This window comes from Orcinus orca, chromosome X (genome assembly GCF_937001465.1).
Source record: "Orcinus orca chromosome X, mOrcOrc1.1, whole genome shotgun sequence".
Classification (NCBI taxonomy): Eukaryota; Metazoa; Chordata; class Mammalia; order Artiodactyla; family Delphinidae; genus Orcinus; species Orcinus orca.
Window position 1 is genome coordinate 53,558,460 of NC_064580.1, and position 27,402 is coordinate 53,585,861.

At 38.1% G+C, this 27,402-nt stretch overlaps 1 protein-coding gene and 1 non-coding gene across 2 annotated transcripts; one reads left to right on the forward strand and one right to left on the reverse strand.

The window, feature by feature from the left end:
- The first annotated feature begins 1,077 nt into the window (after positions 1 to 1,077).
- On the forward strand, positions 1,078 to 1,184 carry LOC117198395 (U6 spliceosomal RNA). The gene has a single exon (XR_004479544.1). It is a non-coding gene; the product is annotated as a U6 spliceosomal RNA (small nuclear RNA).
- Positions 1,185 to 11,392: 10,208 nt separating this feature from the next.
- SPIN4 (spindlin family member 4) lies at positions 11,393 to 15,657 on the reverse strand. The gene has a single exon (XM_033414775.2). It carries the CDS (start codon positions 15,012 to 15,014, stop codon positions 14,265 to 14,267), a length of 750 nt encoding a protein of 249 aa, XP_033270666.1. The 5' UTR covers positions 15,015 to 15,657; the 3' UTR covers positions 11,393 to 14,264.
- Between the last annotated feature and the right edge of the window lie 11,745 nt (positions 15,658 to 27,402).

Genomic DNA, 27,402 nt, shown 5'->3' on the forward strand with positions numbered 1-27,402 from the left:
CATGGACCAAAAGATAGCCCACCACCAGTAAATTGGAAATAATCAATGGTTTAATGAAGGGATTCAGAGGCATAGGTAGATCGGGATGTTAGAGTGGATTTGTCATTTAAAACCTACTCACACACTGAGAGTCCAGAGGGCATAACTTTCTCTGATACTTTAAGAAATATATCTGTGAGGGGAGCCCCAACATCCTTGAAGAATTTTGTGATCACTCTCCTCTGTAAGCCAGACCTTATATTGAGAACCATAGCCACCCAATTGGAAAACATAAATGTGACTGAGGTAATTGGATAGGGGTATTAGGGGCCAAGTGGTGGCACTCAACTGCCAAAGGCAAGGTGGAAGTGACTACTGTAATGGACAGCAGTCAAAGCAGCAATCAGAATAGTCTGATGCATTGGTTAGCTAATCATGATGTTCCTAAAAGTGAAATAGATAAGAAGCCTACTAAATTTTTACTTGGTCTATATAAGCAGAAAAATTCTAAGTAAGTAAGCAAAAGTATAACTTGGATCAAAAACAGAGAATCACAGGCCCTCAATGAACTCCCATAACGAGCCAATTAATATACCAGAGCCTCTTGAATTAAAGGGAGACTGGGTGCCCTTAAAGGAAGGACACCAATACACTACCAAAATTTTATATTGTTAATATTTCCCAAAGGGACTTCCCAAAAGGGACCTATTATCTTTTACCAGGGAAATTGTACATCGAGGTAAAGGAAATAATCAGATGTTTTGGGGACTACTGGACACTGGCTCTGAACTGACACTGATTCCAGGAAACCCAAAACATCACTGTGGCCCTCCAATCAGAGTAGGGGCTAATGAAGGTCAGGTGAGCAATGGAGTTTTAGTTCATATCTGTCTAACAATGGGCCCAGTGTGTTCCTGAACTCATCCCCTGATTAATTCCCCAGTTCCAGAATGCATTATTAGAATAGACATACTTAGCAGTTGGCAGAATCCCCACATAGGTTTCCTAATTTGTGGAATGAGGAATATAAAGGTGGAAAGGCTAAGTGGAAGCCATTAGAATTACCTCTGAGCAACTAGTAAATTAAGAGGAATACTTGTGCTCACTTCGGCGGCACATATACTAGAATTGGAGTGATACAGAGAACATTAGCATGGCCCCTGTGCAAAGATGACATGCAGATTCGTGAAGCATTCCATATTAAAATAATAATAATAAAAAGAGGAATACTGCATTCTTGGAAGGACTGCAAAGATTAGTGCCACTATCAAGGACTTAACATGTGCAGGAGTAGTGATTCCTAGTACATGCCCATTCAACTCTCCTATCTGGCCTGTGCAGAAGACAGATCTTGAAGAATGTTAGTGGATTATCATAAGCTTAAGCAGGTGGTGACTCCAATTGAAGCTCCTGTAACAGATGTGGTTTCATTGTTTGAGCAAGTTAACATAATTCTTGATACTTGGTGTGTATCTATTGATCTAATAAATGATTTTTTCCTCCAATCTTCTCCATATGGTCCTCCAGAAGTAGTTTGCTTTCAACTAGTAAGGCCAGCAATACACCTTCATTGTCCTACCTGAAACGGTATGACAACTATCCATCCCTATGTCATAATTTTGTTCACAGGGAACTTGTTCACCTTTTCCGTCCACAAAATATCACATTAATCCATTACATTGATGACATTATGCTGATTGGACCCAGTGATCAAGAAGTAGCAACTTCTCTATATTCATTAGTAAGACATTTGCATGTTAGAGGGTGAGAAATAAATACAACTAAAATTAAGGGGCCTTCTACCTCAGTGAAATTTCTAGGGGTCAAGTCAATATATTCCTTCTAACATGAATTGCTTAACATGAATTGTTGCATCTGAACCTTCTACAACCAAAAAAGAAGTCATGGGACTTCTTGGCCTCTATAATCACATGAGATAATTCTTACAATGAATGAAGGAATGAATGAATGAATCTTATTGGTTTTGTTTCTCTGGATAACGCTGACTATACACCAATACATCTGAATTCACATGGTGCATATGCACCCCTCTAACATTTTAATGATATTTATCACCTTCCTTTTACGTTGTTTTGTACAGTTTTATACACACCTTATTAGTCTGAAGGCTACTTGAAAGATAAAAGACTATGTGTTATTCATCATGATATTCCAACATACCCTCTAGAAAAATGTCTTGCACATTTTGTTTCATTTTATGAATAAATGAAAGATAAAGTAACCAAGTACTAATCAAAGTAACTACAGCAGAAAGCCTGATTTCTGAGAAACACATATGTATGTAGCTTTCTTTGGGAATAATTTAGAAGATGTCTTTAAAAACGAGCCTATATTCTTTATGTTATGAATACTTAATGAAGGGTGGATGTGGAAAATAAGTGAAGGAAAGAAAACATGAATTCTTTTCATTTTCAAAAGCCCTGAATATGGTTTAAGAAGTCATGAGTAAATCCAGAAACAGAATTAATAAGTTCAGTAAAATAAAGAGCCAATTTATTGATAATTTTTTTCTATCTTTATAAAAAAGATTTTGTCCAAACAATGGACAGTATAGACCTTTTACCTCTCATTCTCATGTTTGGGCCTGTTCAGATACAGACTAAAAGAGAAAAAAGGAAGATCATTTCACACCTATATTTACTAGTTTAGCCTTTGATTCTGTGTTCTTTCTTTTTAAATTCACACTCTCAAAATCTTGCCCATCCCCACCCCACACCTTAACTCTCTAATCTCCACAGATAAATCATAATCCAGAGGTCTTTCCTTACATAGTTAATCAGCTGCAATATTAATTCTTCTTCACAATGGTCCTTAACATTCATTTCTAAAAAATTATTAGCTTACAAATGTCTATGTGAATTTCTGTTGCAACCATTCAAATAGAATCCTTTGTTCCAGTCTCTGACATTTTTACCACATCATTCAAGACTGTCTGGTGGAATTCTGGAGGTATGCAAACTTGAATACTCATTTTGACTTCATCTCTCTTCAATCTCCTTATCTGAAGAAACCGGGAATCAGAGTTAGCAAGCTGGCAGAGCCAGGGCATGGATACAGTAGAAATGGGGGGTTCTCCAGGGATGTCAAAGAGCAAAGAAGACCCATAGTCCAATGGAGCAAAGGAGACAAAGCACAAGTGAGATCTTGTTTGATGATGAATGAGGTATTTTAAATCAGATTATTTAATGAGTGAAACTGGGACAATTTCATATTTTTGCTCAAAACGGATGATCTCCTATCTCACTGAGAATAAATTCCAAATGCTTTACAGTGGTCCACAAGATTTGTACATGGATCTGGCCCTTGACAAACTCTCTGATCTCATCTACTCCCATTCTCCTCCTTGCTCACTTCCAATCTGGCCACACTAGACTGCTATCACAAACCTCCTGGCACATTATATCTGAAGGCATCAGCAACATGGTTTGCACCTCACTTTATTCAGGTGTTTATTCAAATGCCGTCTGTTCTGAGAGGACTTCTCTATCCATATATATATAGAATAGCATGTCCAAGACCCCATTCTGTCACTTTACTTACGCTACTTTACCTTTTTTTCAAAGCAATCATCACAGCCTGACGTATGTATAAAGTGTGTTGGGAGGAAGAAGATGGGAATCTATCTCCACCCAGCATGATGTAAGCTGTAAGCACTATGGGAGCAAGGATTTTGTTTCTGGCTATTTTCCTCTCCTAAAACAGTGTCATGACCATTGTGTGGTCCTGCCTCTGATTTAGTGTCAGAATATGAGAGAACTCTGATATCACCAAGGAACAATAAAAGACCTTATTCTAGACTGGTGGTCCAAGGAGAAGGAGATGACTGTCTGGCTCTTCCAAATAGAAGGAATGTAAGTTTCAAGAGAATAAAGACTTTGGCAGTTTTGTTCACTGCCTGGTCAAGGTTGAGCCTCCCTCTGACTCAAAGCAACCAGGTATGATATCAATATTATCATGGAATAGTCTGAAACTTGGTTCTAGTCGAGGAGTCCAGAAAGTTAGGGGGTAAAGGCATAGTTGGTGAACACAGAATTCTACATTGATCTTTTTTTCTGTTTTCCTCCCACTGAAACATGGTTCCATATTTTGCTCACTGCTGTATACTTAACCTCTAAAACAGAGATAGAACTAGAGTGAAACTTTGCTATGTCTGAATAAAAAGTTGTGAGATATTTCCAAATCACGATGAGGCAATATGAGGCCTAAAGGCCAGGGATATAAGTGTGGTGGTGGCTGTCTTCCTCCTCCCATTAGGATATATGCTCTAAAAGAGCAGGGATTTTGTTTAGATTGTTTACTGTTCTATCTCCAGATTTTAGGCCAGGGCTGAGCCTCTCTCTCTTACTGTATATTAAAAGCCCAATGTCATCACGGAATAATATAATTCTTGGTTCAGGACTTGGGGCCTAGTGAGAGAGCAAGGAACAGGAGGCATTATCATATACCTAAAATTTATATACAGTTGTATTTTTTGTTGTTCTCTAAAGACAAACTATACAGTTTGTCATATAGTACATATTCATCCCTCTAAGACTTTAATGATATTTATCACACTTTTTTTATGTTCTTATGTAACATTTTATACCCACCTTATACCTTTGTTATTGGACTGAAGATTACTTGAAAGATAAAAGACCATGTGCTAAAGAAAGATTTTGTTTTGTCCACTGCTATGTCTCAAACTCTTAAAACAGGGCCAGGGCTGCCCATATCCTCCTCGGAGGTGGACAGGTGGAGACAAAGGAGCAGCTGTTGGCTTTGGGCTATGGGAATCTTCATGCATTCACAGAGCTTGCCACAGATGTTCCAGTATCGTTTGTTGAAAACACTCTCTTTCCTTCGTTAAATTTCTTTGGCACCCTGTTAAAAATCAGTCAGCTGGGGAGACCTTCATGATGGCGGAGGAGTAAGACATGGAGATAAACTTCCTCCCCACAAATACATCAGAAATACATCTATATTTGGAACAACTACTACACAACAACAACATAATGCTGGAAGAAGACCTCAGACTTCCCAAAAGGCAAAAAACTCCCCACGTACTTGGCCGTGTGGATAACAGGGTCTTGGTGCTCTGGCCAGGTATCAGGCCTGTGCCTCTGAAGGGGGAAAGCTGGTTTCAGGACATTTGTCTAAAGGAAACGCCCAGGCTCCACATACTTTCAAATGGTGAAAGCTTTCCCAGAGATTTCCACATCAATGCTAAGACCCAACCTCATTCAACGACCAGCAAGCTACAGTGTTGGACATCTGTGCCAAACAACTAGTAAGACAGGAACCAAAGCCCACCCATTAGCAGAGAGGGGGCCTAAAATCACAATAAGGTCACAGACACCACAAAACACACCACCAGACATGGTTCTGCCCACCAGAAAGACAAGATACAGCCTCATCTACCAGAAGACAGGCATCAGTGCCTTCTACCAGGAAGCCTACACAACGAACTGAACGAACCTTAGCCACTGGAGACACACAGCAAAAACAATGGGAACAATGAACCTGCAGCCTGGAGAAGGAGACCCCAATAACAGTAAGTTAAGCAAAATGAGAAGACAGAAAAACACACAGCAGATGAAGGAGCAAGGTAAAAACCCACCAGAAAAACAAATCAAGAGGAAATCAGCAGTCTACCTAACAAAGAATTAAGAGTAATGAGAGTGAAGAGCAAACAAACATTGATGAACATAAACAAAAAAATGAAATTAAAAATTCTCTAGAAGGGAACAATAGCAGAATAACTGAGGCAGAAGAACAGATAAGTGACCTGGAAGATAAAATAGTGGGAAAAACCACTGAAAAGAAGAATTAAAAAAACAGAAGAAGAGAAGAAGAAAGGGACTGAGAAAACATTTGAAGAGATTATGGTTGAAAAATTCCCTAATATGGGAAAGGAAATAGTCAATAAAGTACAGGAAGCACACAGAGTCCAATACAGGATAAATCTAAGGAGAAACACACTAAGACACATATTAATCAAACTATCAAAAATTAAATACAAAGAAAAAATATTAAGAGCAGCAATGGAAAAGCAACAAATAACATACAAGGGAATCCCAATGACGTTAACAGCTGATCTTTCACCAGAAACTCTGCAAGCCAGGAGGGAGTGGCAGGCATATTTAAAGTGATGAAATGGAAAAAACTACAACCAACATTACTCTACCAAGCAAAAATCTCATCCAGATTCAAGGAAGAAATTGAAATCTTTACAGACCAGCAAAAGCGAGGAGAATTCAGCACCACCAAACCAGCTCTACAACAAATGCTAAAGGAACTTCTCTAGTCAGGAGACACAAGAGAAGGAAAAGACCTACAACAACAAACCCAAAACAATTAAGAAAATGGTAACAGGAACATACATATGGATAACTGCCTTAAATGTAAATGGATTAAATGCTCCAACCAAAAAACATAGACAGGATGAATGGATACAAAAACAAGACACATATATATGCTGTCTACATGAGACTCACTTCAGACCTAGGGACACATACAGACTGAAGGTGAAGGGATGAAAAAAGATATTCCATGCAAATGGAAATCAAAAGAAAGCTGGAGTAGCAATTCTCATATCAGACAAAATAGATTTTAAAATAAAGACTATTACAAGAGACAAAGAAGGACACTACATAATGATCAAGGGAAAAATCCAAGAAGAATATATAACAATTTTAAATATTTATGCACCCAACACAGGAGCACCTCAAAGCATAACGCAAATGTTAACAGCCATGAAAGGAGAAATTGACAGTAATACAATCATAGTAGGGGACTCTAAACCCTCACTTTCAACAATGGACAGTTCATCCAAAATGAAAATAAATAAGGAAACACAAGCTTTAAATGATACATTAAACAAGATGGACTTAATTGATATTTATAAGACATCCCATTCAGAAAACAAAAAATACAGTTTCTTCTCAAGTGCTAGTGGAATACAAAACAAACCTTGGTAAATTTAAGAAATTTGAAATTGTATCAAGTATCTTTTCCCACAACAATGCTTTGAGACTAGTTATCAATTACAGGAAAAAGTCTGTAAAAAATACAAACACATGGGGGCTAACAATATATTACTTAATAACCTAGAGATCACTGAACAAATCAATGAGGAAAACAAAAAATATCGAGAAACAAATGAAAATAAAATCATGATAACCCAAAACCTATGGGATGCAGCAAAAGCGGTTCTAAGAGGGAAGTTTATAGCAATACACTCCGACCTCAAGAAACAAGAAACGTCTCAAATAAACAACCTAACCTTGCACCTGTACCAATTAGAGAAACAAGAACAAAACACCTACAAAGTTAACAAAAGGAAAGAAATCATAAAGATCAGATCAGAAATAAATGAAGGAAACAATAATAAAGATCAATAAAACTAAAAGCTGGTACTTAGAGAAGAGAAACAAATTCCTAAACCATTAGCCAGACTCATCAAGAACAAAAGAGAGAAGACTCAAATTAACAGAATTAGAAATGAAAAAAGAGAAGTAACAACTAACATTCCAGAAATACAAAAGGATCATGAGAGATTAGTACAAGTAACTATATGTCAATAGAATGGACCACCTGGAAGAAATTGACAAATTCTTGGAAAAGCACAATCTTCCAAGACTGAATCAGAAAGAAATAGAAAATACAAGCAGACCAATCACAAGCACTGAAATTGAGACTGTGATTAGAAATGTTCCAACAAACAAAAGCCCAGGACCAGATGGCTTCACGGGAGAATTCTATCAAACATTGAGAGAAGAGCTAACACCTGTCCTTCTCAAACTCTTCCAAAATATAGCAGAGGGAGGAACACTCCCAAACTCATTCTATGAGGACACCATCACTCTGATACCAAAGCAAGACAAAGATGTCACAAAGAAAGAAAACTACAGGCCAATATCACTGATGAAAAGAGATGAAGAAAGCCTCAACAGAATACAGGCAAGCAGAATCCAACAGCACATTAAAAGGATCATACACCATGATCAAGTGGGGTTTATCCCAGTAATGCAAGGATTCTTCAATATATGCAAATCAATGTAAGTGATAAACCATATTAAAAAATTGAAGGAGAAAAACTTTGGCTCATCTCAATCCATGCAGAAAAAGCTGTTGACAAAATTCAAGACCCATTTATGATAAAATCCCTCCAGAAAGCAGGCATAGAGGGAACTTATCTCAATATAATAAAGGACATATATGACAAACCCACGGTCAACATTGTTTTCAATGGTGAAAAAGTGAAAACATTTCCACTAAGATCAGGAACAAGACAAGGTGGTCCATTCTTACCACTCTTATTCAACATAGTTTTGGAAGTTTTAGCCACAGCAATCAGAGAATAAAAAGAAATAAAAGGAATCCAAATCAGAAAAGAAGAAATAACACTGTCACTGTTCGCACATGACATGATTCTATACATAGAGAATCCTAAAGATGCTACCAGAAAACTACTAGAGCTAAACAATGAATTTGGTAAAGTAGCAGGATGCAACATCAATGCACAGAAATCTCTTGCATTTCTATACACTAATGATGAAAAATCTGAAACAGAAATTAAGGAAACACTCCCACTTACCATTGCAATGAAAAGAATAAAATATCTAGGAATAAACTTACCTAAGGAGACAAAAGACCTGTATGCAGAAAATTATAAGACACTGATGAAAGAAATTAAAGATGATAAAAACAGATGGAGTGGTATACCATGTTCTTGAATTGAAGAATCAACATTGTGAAAATAGTTATATTACCCAAAGCAATCTACAGATTCAATACAATCCCTATCAAACTACCAATGACATTTTTCACACAACTAGAACAAAAAAATTCACAATTTGTATGGAAACACAAAAGACTCTGAGTAGCCAAAGCATTCTTGAGAATGAAAAATGGAACTGGAAGAATCAGGCTTCCAGACTTCAGTTTATACTACAAAGCTACAGTAATTAAGACAGTATGGTACTGGCACAAATACTGAAATATAGATCAATGGAACAGGATAGAAAGCCCAGAGATAAACCCATGCACATATGGTCACCTTATTTTTTTTTTAATTTATTTTTTTTTTGCGTTACGCAGGCCTCTCACTGTTGTGACCCCTCCCGTTGCAGACACGCAGGCTCAGCGGCCATGGCTCATGGGCCCAGCCACTCCGCGGCATGTGGGATCCTCCCAGGCTGGGGCACGAACCCGTGTCCCCTGCATCGGTAGGCAGACTCTCAACCACTGCACCACCAGGGAAGCCCTGGTCACCTTATTTTTGATAAAAGCTGCAAGAATATACCATGGAGAAAAGAAAGCCTCTTTGAAAATTGATGCTGGGAAAACTGGACAGCTACATGTAAAAGAATGAACTTAGAACACTGCCTAACACCATACACAAAAATAAACTCAAGATGGATTAAATACCAAAATGTAAGGATAGACAGTATAAAACTCTTAGATGAAAGGATAGGCAGAACACACTATGACATAAATCACAGGAACATCCTTTATGACCCATCTCCAAGAAAAATGGAAATAAAAAGAAAAATAAAGAAATGAGACCTAATGAAACTTAAAAGCTTTTGCACAACAAAGGAAACCAGAGATAAGACAAAAAGACAACCCTCAGAATGGGAGAAAATAGTTGCAAATGAAGCAACTGACAAAAGATTAATCTCCAAACTTTACAAGCAGCTCATGCAGCTCCATATGAAAAAAATAAACAATCCAATCCAAAAATGGGCAGAAGACCTAAATAGACATTTCTCCAAAGAAGATATACATATTGCCAACATACACATGAAAGGATGCTCAACATCACTAATCATTAGAGAAATGCAAATCAAAACTACAATGACGTATTATCTCATGCCATTCAGAATGGCCATCACCAAAATATGTAGAAACAATAAATGCTGGAGAGGGTGTGGAGAAAGGGTACCCTCTTGCACTGTTGGTGGGAATGTAAATTGATACAGCCACTATGGGGAACTGTATGGAGGTTCCTTAAAAAACTAAAAAGAGAACTACCATAAGACCCAGCAATCCTACTACTGGGCATATACCCTGAGAAAGCCACAATTCCAAAAGAGTCATGTACTACAATGTTCATTGCAGCTCTATTTACAGTAGCCAGGACATGAAACAACCAAAGTGCCATCGACAGGTGAATGGATAAAGAAAATGTAGCACATATATACAATGGAATATTACTCAGACATAAAAAGAAATGAAATTAAGTTTCTTGTAGTGACGTGGATGGACTTAGAGTCCGTCATACGGAGTGAAGTAAGTCAGAAAGAGAAAAACAAACACTGTATGTTAACACATATACATGGAGTCTAAAAAAAAAGTTTCTGAAGAATCTAGGGACAGGACTAGAATAAAGACGAAGACGTAGAGAATGGACTTGAGGGCATGTGGAGGGGGAAAGGTAAGCTGTTACGAAGTGAGAGAATGGCTTGGATATATATATACACTACTAAATGTAAAATAGATAGCTAGTGGGAAGCAGCTGCATAGCACAGGGAAATCAGCTCCGTGCTTTGTGATCACCTAGAGGGGTGTTATATGGAGGATGGGAGTGAGATGCAAGAGGGAGGTGATATGGGGTTCCATGTATACGTATAGGTGATTCACTTCGTTATACAGCAGCAACTAACCCAATATTGTAAAGCAATTATAATCCAGTAAAGATGTTAAAAAAATAAATAAAAGAAGTGCCAGGTTTGGCGCTAGCCCTAATCCGAGTGTCATAAAGAGGGATAACTCCAAAATTATGGGAAAACATAAGGTCTATTTCTAGTCTTGTGGTCAGGGGTTGGTGGTAGATAAATGTCTCACTACAGCCAGGATAAAACCTTCTTGACAGCTGAAATTTTGTCTTTTTCATTCAGTTGCCAATACTGTGGTTAGGGTGAAGACTCCCTGAGTGTTAGGAGTGGCAAAAGTACCTAGAACAGCAACTTGCATTCTAAAGTCAGTGTTATTGTTTTTTTGTTGTTGTTGCAATCCATATCCCAATTTTAAAAAAAGAAGATTCCATACAATAAAAACTAAAAGAAATGTCACGATATAAAGTTAATAAAAAAATTTCATGTTGAAATTTTTTTTAAAACCACAAAATCAATACTATTTTCAACTATGTTTATATTTTCAGTAAATATATAAAGCATAGACAAGATTCGCATTAAATTCATGATAGTGTGTGCTTCTGCAGTGGATGGAGATGTTATATTTTGCAAATATGCCAAAATGTTAACATTTGTTAATTTTGGGTGAAGGTAAAAACGGACGTTTTTTATATCTTTCATGCTTTCCATATTAAGTTTTAATTTTTCAAAATAAATAAAATACAAAGAGAACTTAGAACTGTTATAGATGATGATTTTATTACAATGTTTTCAGAATTGAACATACCTAAGACATACGCACGTGCAACACGGAAGGACATAAAGCATCTGAATACTACAATCAAGAAGCTTGTTAATAGAAAAAGCTTTAAATTTTGTATTTCACAGAAAATATACATTCCTTTTTAATAGAAAGCTTGAATAAACCAATTACCCTTGAAGAGATAAGAAAGCTGATTAAAGATCTACCATAAAAATTGTCACCAGGATTAGGCTGTTTTTACAGCTCACTACTAGCTAATTTTTAAAGAACAAATAATTCTAATGCTATTTAAACTGTTCCAGAACACAGAAAAATGATTGAAAACACACAATTTCATTTTTTAAAGCTAGCATAATTTTAACAACAAAACTTGAAAAAAACAATTTCATTTTGTAATGTAAATGCAATAATACTAAATAAAATACTGGTAAATAATACCCAGCAATGTATCAAATGCTTATTACACCATGATCAAGTAGGATTTATTCCAGAAAATCAAATTTGTTTCAAAACATCAAATATCTACCACTCTAATTCACCGTGTCAACAAACTAAAGGAAAAAAAATGTTATACTATTTTGTAAATAGACGCTGAAAAGACATTTGATAAAATTCAGGAGCCACTTTTAGTAATAATGCTATGTAAAACAGGAATAGAAGAAATACCCTAAACATGTTAATGGTTAATGACTATTTACCAATAACCAACAGCAAATGTCATATTAATAGGGAACACTAAAGACAATTCCACGAAAATTAAGAACCAGACAGGCATGTCTGTCATAATCATTATTCAACATTGTTTTGGAGAATCCAGATCATGTAATAACAATATTAACATTATAAGAAATAAAATGATCTCTATTTGCAGGTGAGATGACTATATATCTACAAAGTCCAAAACATTCTATTTTAAAAACCCAGTGTAATTCAGAGTATTTAGTAAGCTGAAAATAGAAGGAATAAAAAATCTCTAGTTTGTCTATATTGCCAAAAATATAAATGAGGAGGAAAAAATACCCAATTCAAAATGTGACAAAAACTGTAAAAATATATAGAGATAAATTTAATCAGATGTGATGGACCTATATAACATTACAAAAACAAAAGATTTTAATGATGTACCAAAATTCTCGAGTATTAAAGATTAATATTATTATTAAAATACTTCTCTAAACAGAAATGCAGAAATGTAATACAATTCTAAGGCGTCACAATTTTTTTAAATATGGAAAGGATGCTTCCAATTTTTACGTGAAAGAATGAAAGACAAATTACATAATAGAAGAAAAGACAAAAAACAAAAACAAAAACAAAAAAACTAATGATAGGGGACTTGCTTTACCAGAGTCCAAAGTTTATGGTCAAGCCAGTACAATTAAAACAATGTGATACTGGCTCAGGAACTTGAAAATGGGTGATTTATTTAATAACTGTGATAGCATAATCAGGTATCCAATATGAACAAAATGTATATTTGGACCTCTATCTCCATATAGAAAAATAAATTCCTGATGGATCAAACAGTTAAAGCTTAAAATTAAAAAATTTTTTTAGAAAACATGTAGGTAAATATTTGTATGACTAGCGGTGGGGACATTCAGCTGAAAAAAACAAGAAACCGAAAAGCTAAAAAGAAGAAAGGAATCTATCTAACTTTTTTTTAAAACCTGTAAAGTAAAAAAAGAAGATATCAGCAAAGTCGAGATTAATGATAGAATGGAGAAAATCATAACACATATGGGCTACAACTGATTAATACACACCACATAGTAAATATAGTTAGAATTCCTACAGATTTATAAGGAAAAGATCAAAGATTCAATAGACAAATGAGCAAAGGATAAGCACTGGCAAATCACAAAAAAAGTCCAAATGGTAAAAAAAAACCTCACTGAGTTTTTCAATTAAACAAACAATACTATGTAATTTTTCACTGTTCAGATTTGCAAACATTAAAGAGTGCTGGAGAGGATGCTGGAAAATGAGCACTTTCATTTTAGATGGTAATTTTGTAATATCTCTTAAAATTAAATAAACACCTACCTAGCAGTCCCATTTCTGGGAAGCTACCCTATAGAAATAAAAGCACCAGTATGTATTGTAGCTGTGCTATGGTGGAAAAAAAAAAGAGAAAACTTAAAGACCATCAATAATAGAATGGTACATAAATGGTACCATTTTGGTACATAAATATGTACTGTGTATGCAGCTTTTAGGAGAAGGGAGGAAGACAAGGAGAAATAGAGGGAGAGGGGGAATTGGTGATTTATTTAATAAATGTGATGGTACAATCAGATATCCAATGTGAATAAAATGTATAGTTGGACATCTATCTTATACCATATGGAGAGGGAGGCATGGGGGAGAGAGAGATATCTGTAGCTACTGATCAGAAGGATATGTCAAGGGAGAAAAGCAATTACAGAGAAATACTGGGGCTTGCTGTTTCTGTAGAAAGGACTACAACAAACTTTCTTTAAGAGGATTGGGAAAACATGGAAGGATATACATTATGTTCTTAACACTTGTTACCTGGGGAGAAAAAAATTGGTAAGGCAAAGAAAGAAATGGAGGAGGGTGGAGGATATAGTGTGTGTACACCATTTATTTTTCTTTATCTAGTTTTCCATTGTTCCAAATTTTACAAAAACTTTTCAAGTTTCTATTAGCACCCGATTTAAAATTTTGATTACAGAACAAGGCAATATCAAAAGTACCAAAGTATACTTCGGACAAAACTGTGGAACTAGTCAATGTAAGATTTGGAGGCACCGTAAGTAATAATAAATTCTTTAATCTCTGACTTCAAAAATGTTCTCAAAATTTCGCACGACATATTTTACATTTAACAGTTCCACAACTTTTGCAATAGCACAATGAATTTAGGGGTTTTTCACCAAACCATAGACATAAATGTGAATATCATCATCAAACTTAATGAAGTAGACAGATGGCTTGGCCACCACTTGATGGATGAAAATGCCGGTTCTCTTGGACCCATCATCTTTGGCGTGCTCCACCTGCTTGCCCACAAGGCTGTCGACAACTTCTCCAGGCTCCCGTTCTGCTGTAGGGAAATAGTAGTTGGAATCTGGAATGATGCGCAGGTCACCAGCTTTGTAGTCATCCAGCAGCGTGTACATATAAAGGACTGGATCTTTCTCGTAGGTGATGTAAAACCAAGTGTCCATCACGGGGGCTCGCGCCAGGACCATGCCCTTCCATTCATCTTTCGTACCGTGCTCACCCTCAAACACATGACCCACTGCCTTGCCAATCAGGGAATCTGCCAGGCGCGAATCAATGCGAGGAGTTGGCACTCTCTCAGGCAGGATCTCTAGCGCTAAAACTCTCTTATCTCGGTGCAGTTCTAGTCCATACACACTATCTTTGCCATCATATTTGATGATATAGAGAGTGGGCTTCACGGAAACCTGCTCAAGCACGGTGCCCTTCCACTGCTCCACAGGCTCGTTGCCTTCCTTCCAGCCGTGTTGAATGCGACAGCCCACAATGTTCCTACGGGTGAGGAAAGTGGGCTTGCGCCGCTGTTTCCTGTGGGTGTGCCTTTTCTTCATCAGGTATGCGGACACACCATCTACGCCCATCGGAGGCACTGTTGGGGGCGACATGGCTCGGGGTTTTAAGGAGACTCAGCAACGCTACCACTTACTAGATTAAGTTGACAAAAAGTCAGCACTATCCAGTATGAGATCTTTTCTCGTGATCTCCGAAAACAGAAAGATCCTGTCCTGTCCGTTCTCCTTCTCACTTCCCCAAAGGCAAGGCTCTCACCAAGGCTCGGCAGAAACGCTCTAACTCTGACCGTGGGCACTAGGACAGCGGGGGCCTCTTGACAGTATTCTTCTCTCCCGCCCGGCAGAGGTATCTGCAGCAGTGGCAGTTGCCGCAGGAGATGGCGGGCTTGCGTGTGCTGCCCGCGCCTTGCGCCCGCCCCGACTCCCAACCCTAAGTCTCCCGAATTGACCACTTAGCTGTTATCGATGGTGCTGCGGCTGTGGAACGGCGACGGAGAAGGAGAGGACGGGAAAGGGATAAGAGCGATGGCTGCAGCGCCAAAGTCACGGGCGGCGGCGGGTCTCTGAGAAGTCCGCGGGGTCTCGGTTTAGCAATGTTGCTCTGCTCGGCCTAGCTCTGGCGCCAGGGTTTTTGCCGCTTCGGGAACCCGACCCCTCAGAGCCCGCCTGAGCCTCGGCCCCGCCCCCGCCATTCCGCCTTCCGCTCAGCCAGCAGCAACTGGGCGGGTTACTGTGCACAGTGCGTTCTGTCCACACAGTCACAGGCGCTCACTCCTTCGTTTCCTCACGCGTCCCCCGACCGCTTCTCTCAAACCCAAGCCAGACTGGCCGGCTCCCTTACTCCTCTGTGGCCGTCTGTCGTCCACCAGCCTCCTCAACAGCTTCTCCAACTGCTTTCTATCTTCCAGGAATTCCTCACAAAACATTTTTTTTTAATATTCAACACATACATACACAGAGTTTGTACATACAAAAATTTTTTTTTTCACTTTAAGGATTATGAGACCGGATAAGTAAATGCCGTGTATGGTCCACCATCTTGATCCGAACTTTCCTTTTTATTTTCTATCTGGTCACTCACGGTAATGCTTTTTTAATACATATATTTTTCTGAATGTAAAGTAAATGTACTGACACTGTGGAGATTTTCTGAAATTCAATGAAATAAAAACCGAAACTAGCCTTAATCTTAACATCTAGATGTACAGCAAAATGTTAACAGTTCTGATATCTCAATAAATCTATGCTTGTAGTTTACAAAATTGGTAGCAGGTTTCACATCTTTATAACTTCTTTTTAAATTCATATAATTAGTATCTTCCAAAATTATTAAATACTCTGAAAATATGTTTTTTAATGGTTCCATAATATTCCTTTGTATAGATCTTCCGTTATTTATCCTAAAATGTCTATGACGATAAACAAAATTAGTTTACTCTCATATATGGATTTATTGAGCTGGTATAAAACATTTTTTCAAAGAATATTTAATGACATGGAGATCTACATATGAGATAATAACAATGTGTGAGAAAGCAGGATATTGAAACAAAATTGTGGCTCCAATTTTGTAGAGAGAAAAAATTAAAAGGTTTTTGTGGTATATATTTGCAGTCTTTCTGATTATAAAAGTACTGCATGCTCATGTGGAAAATATGAACGATAGAAAAGAAAGTATCCATAATTTCACCTACTTCAAGTCACAGGGCTCTTATCAAAATTAAATGAAAATGTCTGTATGTCTTTTATTCCTGTATCCTACTTACAAGATGGCAATATAAACCAGGGAAGTCTAGGCTCCTCATTCTCACTCCTCCACTCTATACTAGTGAGAAGAGAAAGGCTTATATCATCATGGGTAAAAAAGACCATTAATTCTTCTGGAAATGTAGGAAAGCAGGGAAGAGAGGTGCAAGGCAGAAATTCGGGCTGCCTCCACATTACATTACCTTCCAAGGCAGGGAAAGAAAAACCTAGTCCTCATACAATTTAATAGCTGATTGGGCAGAGTATGTGTGGATCCTTCAATTCCCCACATTTCCCAGGCCAAAGGCTTTTGAGATGAGATAACTCTCCAGTACTATATTATAAGAAAGTAATTCCAAGGAGACAATTTGAAGTAAGCAAGAAAACTACATATACTAAAAGGTATTTCTAAACTCTTTAGAATTACATAGTGGTGTGTACATATTCACACATATATACAACCTACACAGTGAAAGTCAGAAAGTATGTGTAAATGTCATGTCATTATGTTCCACAAATAATGCTCCCCAAGTAATTCCCCAGACCAAGATGTGCCAAGTTATTTTTGCTTAGAAGAGCAATTGACAGGTGGGAGAAGACCACCCACCAGGCATGAAAACTCAGGACAGTTAACTCAAGCTCTTTGGTTATATACTTTAATGGAATTCTTGCTCACAGCCCTACAAAGCAATTTGAAGAGACAAAGAATTTCCAGTATCCTTCCTTCTCTAGAACTATGATTCTGATGTTTAAATCACTCCCTAGCATTATGGATTCAATGAGCCTCACTACACTAAGATGTAATGTTTACTTTGTATGTCTGCCCACTAGACTACAAACCCCTTCAAGAAAGGACTTTTAAAGGACTTTTATCTCAAGTGCCTTACTCAGAATAGGTACTCAATAAGTATTTGTTATATGAATAAATAAGTGGTTTCAACTGCCCTGCTCCAATCCAAAGAAATCCTCCAAAATGAAACAAGTGGTCTTATACAAGCCTCTGAAGACTGCAGTTCTGGTGACTTAAAATCTCCTAGGGCATCTTTATTTATCCCTTCAAAACACCCAGATTACTGATCCTATAAATATGTGTCTATAAGTCTGAAAATGATAAGGAGAACACCATCAAATGCAACATAGTCATACCTCGGAGATATTGTGGGTTCAGTTTCAGACCACCGCAATAAAGTGAATATTTCAATATAGGAAGGCACACAAATTTTTTGGTTTCTCAATGCATGTAAACATTATGTTTACATTATACTATAGTATAATGTGTGTGTAATAGCATTATGTTTAAAAATACGAGGTATATAACATACCTTAATTAAAAATACTTTATTGTTAAAAAGTATTAACCATTATCTGATCTTCTACAAGTCACAATCTTTTTGCTGGTGGAGTATCTTGTCTCAATGTTGATTGGCTGCTGACTAATCAGGGTGGTGGCTGGTGAAGGTTGGGGTGGTGTGGCAATTTCTTAAAATAAGACAACAGTGAAGTCGCTGCATCCATTAACTCTTTTCACAAAAGGTTTCTCTGTAGCATGCAATGCTATTTGATAGCATTTTACCCACAGGAGAACTTCTTTCAAAATTGGAGTTAATCCTCTTAAACCTGCTGCTCCTTTATCAATTAAGTTTATGTAATATTCTAAATCCTTTGTTGTCATTTCAACAATCTTCACAGCATTTTCACCAGGAGTAGATACCATCACCAGAAACAGCTTTCTTTGCTCATCCATAAGAAGCAACTCCTCATTCATTTAAGTTTTTTTATGAGAGTGTACCAAGTCACATCTTCAGGCTCCACTTCTAATTCTAGTTCTCTTGCTATTTCCACCACATCTGCAGTTACTTCCTCCACTGAAGTCTTGAACTACTCAAAATCATCCATGAGAATTGGAATAAACTTCTTCCAAACTCCTGTTAACGTTGATGTTTTGACTTCTTTCCATGAATTATGAATGTACTTAACTTGCATATAGAATGGTGAATCCTTTCCAGAAGGTTTTCAATTTGCTTTGCCCAGATATCAGAGGAATCACTATCTATGGCAGCTATAGCCTTATGAAATGTATTTCTTAAATAATAAGACTTGAGTGTCAACATTATTCTTTGATCCATCGGCTGCAGAATAAATGTTGTGTTCGCTGGCATGAAAGCAGCATTAATCTTATTGTACATCTCCATCAGAGCTCTGGGTGACTAGGTGCATTGTCAATGAGCAGTAGTATTTTTTTTAACATCTTTATTGGAGTATAATTGCTTTACAATGGTGTGTTAGTTTCTGCTTTATAACAAAGTGAATCAGCTATACATATACATATATCCCCATATTTCCTCCCTCTTGTGTCTCCCTCCCACCCTCCCTATCCCACCCCTCCTGGTGATAACAAAGCACTGAGCTGATCTCTTTGTGCTATGCGGCTGCTTCCCACTAGCTAGCTATTTTACATTTGGTTGTATATATAAGTCCATGCCACTCTCTCACTTTGTCCCAGCTTACCCTTCCCCCTCTCTGTGTCCTCATGTCCATTCTCTATGTCTGCATCTTTATTCCTGTCCAATGAGCACTAATATTTTGAAAGGGATCTTTGTCTTCTGAATAGTAAATGAACATTGGCTTCAACTTAAAGTCACCAGCTGCATTATCCCCTAACAAGAGAGTCAGTCTGTCTTTTGAATCTTTGAAGCCAGGCATTAACTTCTCCTCTTCGGCTATGAAAGTCATAGAGGGCATCTGCTTTCAATATAAGACAACTATGTCTACATTGAAAATCTGTTGTTTAGTTAGTGTAGCTACCTTTGTTGATTATCTTAGCTAGATCTTCTGGAAAGCTTGCTGCAGCTTCTACACCAGCGTTTGCTGCTTCATCTTCCACTTTGATGCTTTGGAGATGGATTCTTTCCTTAAACCTCATGAACCAACCTCTGCTAGCTTCAAACTTTTCTTCTGTAGCTTCCTCACCTCTCAAAGCCTTCATAGAATTGAAGAGAGTTAGGGCCTTGCTCTGAATTAGGCTTTAGCTTAAGGGAATGCTGTGGCTGGTTTGATCTTCTATCCAGACCACTAAAACTTGCTCTGTATCAGAAAAAAGGCTGCTTTTATTTTTTTTATCATTTGTGTGTTCACTAGAGTAGCACTTTTAATTTCCTTGAATAACTTTTTCTTTCCATTCACAATGTGGCTGTTTGGCTCAAGGGGCCTAGTTTTTGGCCCATCTTAGCTTTTGACATGCCTTCCTCACTAAGCTAAAGCATTTCCACGTTTTGATTTAAAGTGAGAGACATGTCTCTTCCCTTCACTTGAAAACTTAGAGGCCTTTGTATGGTTATTAATAAGCTTATTCAATATTTTTGTATCTCAGGGAATAGGGAGGCCTAAAGAGAGGGAAAGAGAAGAGGGAGTGGCCAGTTGGTGAAGCAGTCAGAACACACACAACATTTATCCATTAAGTTTGTCATCTTATATGGATGCTGTTTGTGGTGCCCCAAAACAATTATAATAGTAACATTAAAGATCACTGATGACAGATCATCATAACAGATATAATGATAATGAAAACGTTTAAAATATTGCAAGAATTACCAAGATATGACACAGACATATGCAGTGAGGAAATGCTGTTGGAAAAGTGGTGCCAATAGACTAGCTTGACACGAGGTTGCCACAAATCTTCAATTAGTAAAAAAAACTCAATAAATGTGAAGCACAATAAAGTGAAACAATAAAACAAGATACACCTGTATGTGGATAATTATAAAAGCCAACACAAGGTGTAGCTGTGAGGATTAAATAAGAAAAATGCAAGTAAATTTCTTAGCACATGAACTTGTTCATGGCAAGTACTCATAGACTCTTAACTAGTCATTCCTTAAAATAAGCCCTTTTCACTTATCAGATCTGTCTATAAACCACCTGGCTCATGCTCCACCTCTGAACCTTTGCTCTGTTTCACACTCAAGCTCTCTTGGTCAGGGCCTGAGTGTGAATCAAGGAGACACTGTAGCAGGGTTTTGTTCTTTATAGTCAGTTTCAGAGCAGTCTTTCAAATGCTGCAAGTTTCTGGAAGCCCAAATTCTGGATAAACAAAACATTATTGAGAATAAATTTGGGAGATACAGTGATAATTTATAACTGGAGGGGTTATGGATATAGGCATAAATATAATTCCATTGTACAAGGTAGATTATAATACATGCTCTGAGAGGTACAAATTAAGCACTGGGGACAAAAAGGAGGGAGTGATTTCTTATGGGTGGGAAAATTGGTAAAGACAACTTGAAAGGGTGAGACAACAAAAAGAAGACATTCAGAAGGTGGTAGAATAGTGAGACCTTTTCAGTCCAATCAGAACACAGCTAAAAGCACAGGGGCAGGCCTGGGCATAGGATATGTAAAAAATTTGTAAGGAGCTTGCGGCTGTAGCATAGCACGTGCCAGGTTAAGGAACAGGGGATGTGGTGGGAAACAAGGTTAGTCAACAGCCTCAAATGCAGAGACTTAGCATTCCATCCACTGCTGGGTGGAAGAAGATGATGTTCCAACACTTCTGATAGTGTAATGTTGGCAGGACGAAGTAGAGAGTTGATCTTCCATGCCCCATCTAGCAGAAGCACGTGATTCTTCCCTAAGCAGATAGTACTTCCCTGTCAGAGTAGTATTAAGTGGTATGGTACTGAGCACAGAGCTGATCTTCCATCCCCCACTCATCAGAAGCAAGCAGTGCTATGCTCTGATTTTCTTGCCAGAGTAGCATCAGTGAGGGTTTAGGATGAGCTGTTCCTCCACAGTCATCTAGAGGTATAAAGTAGTGCTAGTGACAGCTATGCTATAACTTCTCCTAACCATCCCCCTACATCAAATCAACAGCAGTGAGACTGAACAATGCAGAGCAAGGCAGGCCTAGTCAGAACTCTGGTTCCCAACGCTCACTGTATCAGTGAAACCCACTGAGGAGTTGAGCGTTCATCCCCAACCACTGTCAATGAAACTCAACCAGGGTAACAAGATGGGAATAAATGGTATTCAACTCTCCCTATGCCCTTGGAGTCAGTGAAGCCTAGTGGTCAGATAAGCCACCACCCACACTTGGAGGCAATGAGATGGTATGAGTCAGTACACAACTTTCATCACTAAGGTACTGGCAGATTTAAGAAGGGAGCTAAACTTCTAACCATTCCACCCATGTGCAATGAGGCAGTGTGAGTCAGTACTCCACTTTTGCAAAGGTGCCAAGAGATCCCACAGAGAAGGTGAACATGCACGCACACCCAACACTCCAGCTACATAACAACAGTGGGACTAGCTGATAAAGAAAAGTCAAATAAAATAGTCTCATAATATGATATCAAAAATAACAAAGATGCAATGAAAATCACAACTTGAATGAGGTAATACACATAATAATGCCAAAACCAAGATAAATAAAATATTGAAATTATCTGAAATAGATTTTAAATCATCTAAAGCATTAAAATGCTTTAATACACAATTTTGAATTATATTGAAACAATTGAAAAACATAGAAAACATCAGCAAAGAAATAGAATCTATAAAAAAGAACAAAATGGAAATTTAGCATTGAAAAATGAAATAACCAAAATAAAAATCTCCTGGGATGGAATCAATTTATGACTAGAGAGAACAGAAGGTAGAATCAACAAACTTGAGGTTAGAAAAATAGAATTTGCCCCATTGAACAGCAGAGAGGAAACAAACTTAGATATAAAGAGCAATCTCAGGAAACTGTGAGACAATAACAAAAGAGCTAACATTTGCAATTCCTTTAATGGAAGTGAAATTCTTACATATATATATATATATATATATATATATATATATATATATCAAAACATGTACAAGATCTGTATACTGAAAATTTTAAATGTTAATGCCAGGAATTTAAAAAGATGTAAGTAAATAGAAGGATATACAGTTTTCACAGATTGCAGGACTCAATAAAGACGTTAATTCTCTCCAAAATGATCTATGAATTTAATGCAATTTCTATGAAAATTTGAGCATGGTTTTTCATAGAAATACGCAGGATTCTTCTTATATTTATATGGAAATGTTCAATATCTAGAATGTCTAAAACAAATTTGAAACAGAAGTATATAGTAGAAAGAATCATTCTACCTTAAAGTTGCATAGCTACAGTAATCAAGAAAGTATGGTGCTTACAGACCAACAGACACACAGAGAGAGAACTCAGAAAATGACTCACATTTACATCCACCTGATTTTTGACAGATGTTCCAAAGCAATTCAATAGAGAAAGGATAGCTTTTTCAACAAATGGTGTTGGGGTAATTGGACATCACAAAGCACACACACACACACACACACACACACACACACACACACACACACACACACAACCTACATGGAAACCTCTTATCTTATACAAAAATTACCTTGAAATGAAAAACTAACTAAAATGTAAAATATAAAGTTATAAAACTTTTACAAAAAACATAGAAGAAAATCTCTGGTACCTAGTGCCAGCTGAAAAGTTCTTACACTTGACACCAAAAGTAGGATTCTTCATAGGAACAATTGATAAATTTGATCTCATTAAAATTAAAAAATATATATGATCTATGAAACACTCTGTTAAGAGGATGAATAGACAAGCTAAAGAAAGTGAGAAAATATTTGTAAATTATACATCTAACAAAAGGCTCGTATCTCGAAAACATAAAGTAAAACTATTTTACTCAACAGTAAAATAGAAGACAATCCAATTAGAAAATGGTAAAAGACATGACCAAAAAATTTCACAAAGAGGATATACAGTCAGTAAATAAGCACATGAAGAGATCATTAGCCATTAGGAAAATATAAATTATTACCATAATAAGATATCACTACACATCTATTAAAATAGCTAAAATTTTTAAAATAGAGACCATACCAAATGTTGACCAGGATGCAGAGAAACTAGTTCTCTCTAACATTCATGGTTAGAATGTAAAATGATGTATTCTGGTAGAGACCTTCAAGATGGCAGAGGAGTAAGATCACCTTCCTCCCCACAAATACATCATAAATACATCTACATGTAGAACAACTCCTATAGAATACATACTGAACACTGGCAGAAGACCTCAGACTTCCCAAAAGGCAAGAAACATCCCACTTACCTGGCCATGTGGCTGAAAGTGTCTTGGTGCTCTGGCCGGGTGTCAGGACTGTGTCTCTGAGGTGGGAGAGCCAAGTTCAGGACATTGGTCCACCAGAGACCTCCCGGCTCACCATAATATCAAACAGCAAAAACTCTCCCAGAGATCTCCATCTCAATGCTAAGACCCAACTCCACTCAACGACCAGCAGCTAAGGTGCAGGACACCCTATGCCAAATAACAAGAAAGACAGGAACACAACCCCACCCATAAGCAGACAAGATGGCTAAAATCATAATAAGGTAACAGACACCCCAAAAAACAAAACAGGACACAGTCCTGACTCCTAGAGAGACAAGATCCTGCCTCATTCACCAAAACACAGGCACCAGTCCCCTCCACCAGGAAGCCTACAAAAGGAACTGAACCAACATTAGCCACTGGGAGCAGAGACCAAAAACAACAGGAACTAAGAACTGAAGCCTGCAAAAAGGAGATGGTAAACACAAAAAGTTAACTGAAATGAGTAGAGAAATACACAACAGATGAAGGAGCAAGGTAAAAACCAACCAGACCAAACAAATGAAGAGGAAATAGGCAGTCTACCTGAAAAAGAATTCAGAGCAATGATAGTAAGGACGATCCAAAATCTTGGAAATAGAATGGAGAAAATACAAGAAACGTTTAACAAGGACCTAGAAGAACTAAAGAGCAAACAAACAATGATGAGCAACACAATAAATGAAATTAAAAATTATCTAAAAGGAACCAATAGCAGAATAACTGAAGCAGAAGAACGGGAAACTGACCTGGAAGATAAAGTAGTGCAAATAACTACTGGGGAGCAGAATAAAGAAAAAAGAAAGAAAATAATTGAGGACAGTCTTAGAGACCTCTGGGACAACATTAAAAGCACAAACATTCGAATTATAAGGGTTCCAGAAGAAGGAAAGAAAAAGAAAGGGACTGAAAATATTTGAAGAGATTACAGTTGAAAACTTCCCTGGTATGGTAAAGGAAAGAGTCAATCAAGTCCAGGAAGCACAGAGAGTCCTATACAGGATAAATCCAAGGAGAAACACACCAAGACACATATTAATCAAACTATCAAAAATTAAATACAAAGAAAACATATTAAAAGTAGCAAGAGAAAAGCAACAAATAATATAAATGGGAATCCCTAAAAGGTTAACAGCTGATATTTCAGCAGAAACTCTGCAAGCTAAAAGGGAGTAGCAGGACATATTTAAAATGATGAAAGGGAAAATTCTACAACCAAGATTTCTCTACCCAGGAAGGATCTCATTCAGATTCGACGGAGAAATTAAAACCTTTACAGACAGGCAAAAGTTAGGAGAACTCAGCACCACAAAACCAGCTTTACAAAAAATGCTAAAGGAACTTCTCTAGGCAGGAAACACAAGGGAAGGGAAAGACCTACCAAAAAGAAAAACCCAATAGAGCTTCAAGATGGCAGAACAGCTACATGTGGAACAACTCCTATGGAACACCTACTGAACACTGGCAGAAAAACTCAGACCTCCCAAAAGGCAAGAAAATCCTCAAGTACCTGGGTAGGGCAAAAGAAAAAAGAAAAAAACAGAGACAAAAGAATAGGGACGTGACCTGCACCAGTGGTAGGAAACTGTGAAGGAGGAATGGTTTCCAAACACTAGGAAGCCCCTTTGCAGGCGGAGACTATGGGTGGTGGAGGGGGGAAGCTTCAGAGCCACGGAGGAGAGAACAGCAACAGGGGAGTGGATGGCAAAGCAGAGAGATTCCCACACAGAGGATCGGTGCCGACAGGCACTCACCAGCCCGAGAGGCTTGTCTGCTCACCTGCTGGAACGGGTGGGGTATGGGAGCTGAGGCTTGGGCTTTCGTCGGATCCCAGGGAGAGGACTGGAGTTGGCTGTATGAACACAGCCTGAAGGGGGATAGAGTGCCACAGCTAGCTGGGAGGGAGTCTGGGAAAAAGTCTGGACCTGCTGAAGAAGCAAGAGAGATCATCTTCCCTCTTTGTTTCCTGGTGCGCGAGGAGAGGGGATTAAGAGCGCTGCTTAAAGGAGCTCCAGAGACGGGCTTGAGCTGTGGCTATCAGCACAGACCACAGAGACGAATATGAGACGCTAAGCCTGCTGCTGCAGCCACCAAGAAGCCTGAATGCAAGCACAGGTCACTACCCACACCTTCCCTCCCAGGAGCCTGTGCAGCCTGCCACTGCCAGGGTCCCGTGATCCAGGGACAGCTCCCATGGTAGAATGCACGGTGTGCCTCAGGCTGGTGCAATGTCACACCTGCCTCTTCCGTCGCAGGCTCAAACCACATCTGTACACCTCTGTCCCCACGGCCTCAGTGAGCCACAGCCCCTGAATCAGCTGCTCCTTTAACCCTGTCCTGTCTGAGAAAAGAACAGACACTCTCAGGCGACCTACTCACAGAGGCGGATCCAAATCCAAATGAGAACCCCAGGAGCAGTGTGAACAAAGAAGAGAAAGGGAACTCTCTCTCAGCAGCTTCAGGAGCAGCGGATTAAATCTCCACAATAAACGTGATGTGCCCTACATTGGTGGAATACCTGAATAGACAATGAATCAACCCAAATTGAGGAGGTGGACTTTGGAAGCCATAATATATATATTTTTCCCCTTTTTCTATTTTTCTGAGTGTGTATGTGTATGCTTTGCATGTGATTTTGTCTGTAGACCTTTGCTTTTACCATTTTTCCTAGGGCTCTGTCTGTCCATTTCTTTTATGTGTGTGTTTTTTTAATTACTTAAAACTGTTTTTTCCTAATAATTATTTTTTTATTTTTTGTTTTAATAACATTTTATTTTACTTTATTTTTATTTTATTTTATCTTCTTTCTTTCTTTCTTTCTTTCTTTTTTTCTTCCCTTTTATTCTGAAACGTGTGGAGGAGATGCTCTTGGTGCTCTAGCCAGGCGTCAGGGCTGTGTCACTGAGGTGGGAGAGCCAACTTCAGGACACTGGTCCACAAGACAGCTTCCAGCTCCACGTAATATCAAACAGCGAACAACTCTCAGAAATCTCCATCTCAACGCCAAGACCCTGCTCCACTCAACAACCATCAAGCTACCGTGCTGGACACCCTGGGTCAAACAAACTAGCAAGACAGGAACACAGCCACACCCACTAGCACAGAGGCTGCCTAAAATCATAATAAGGCCACAGACACCCCAAAACACACCACCAGATGTGGACATGCCCAACAGTAAGACAAGATCCAGCCTCATCCACCAGAACACAGGCACTAGTCCCCTCCACCAGGAAGCCTACACAACCCACTGAACCAACTTTAGCCACTGGGGACAGACACCAAAAACAACAGGAACTACAAACCTGTAGCCTGCAAAAAGGAGACCCCAAACACAGTAAGATAAGCAAAATGAGAAGACAGAAAAACACACAGCAGATGAAGGAGCAAGATAAAAATGCACCAGACCTAACAATTGAAGAGGAAATAGGCAGTCTACCTGAAAAAGCATTCAGAATAATGATAGTAAAGATGATCCAAAATCTTGGCAATAGAATGGAAAAAATACAAGAAACGTTTAACAAGGACCTAGAAGAACTAAAGAGCAA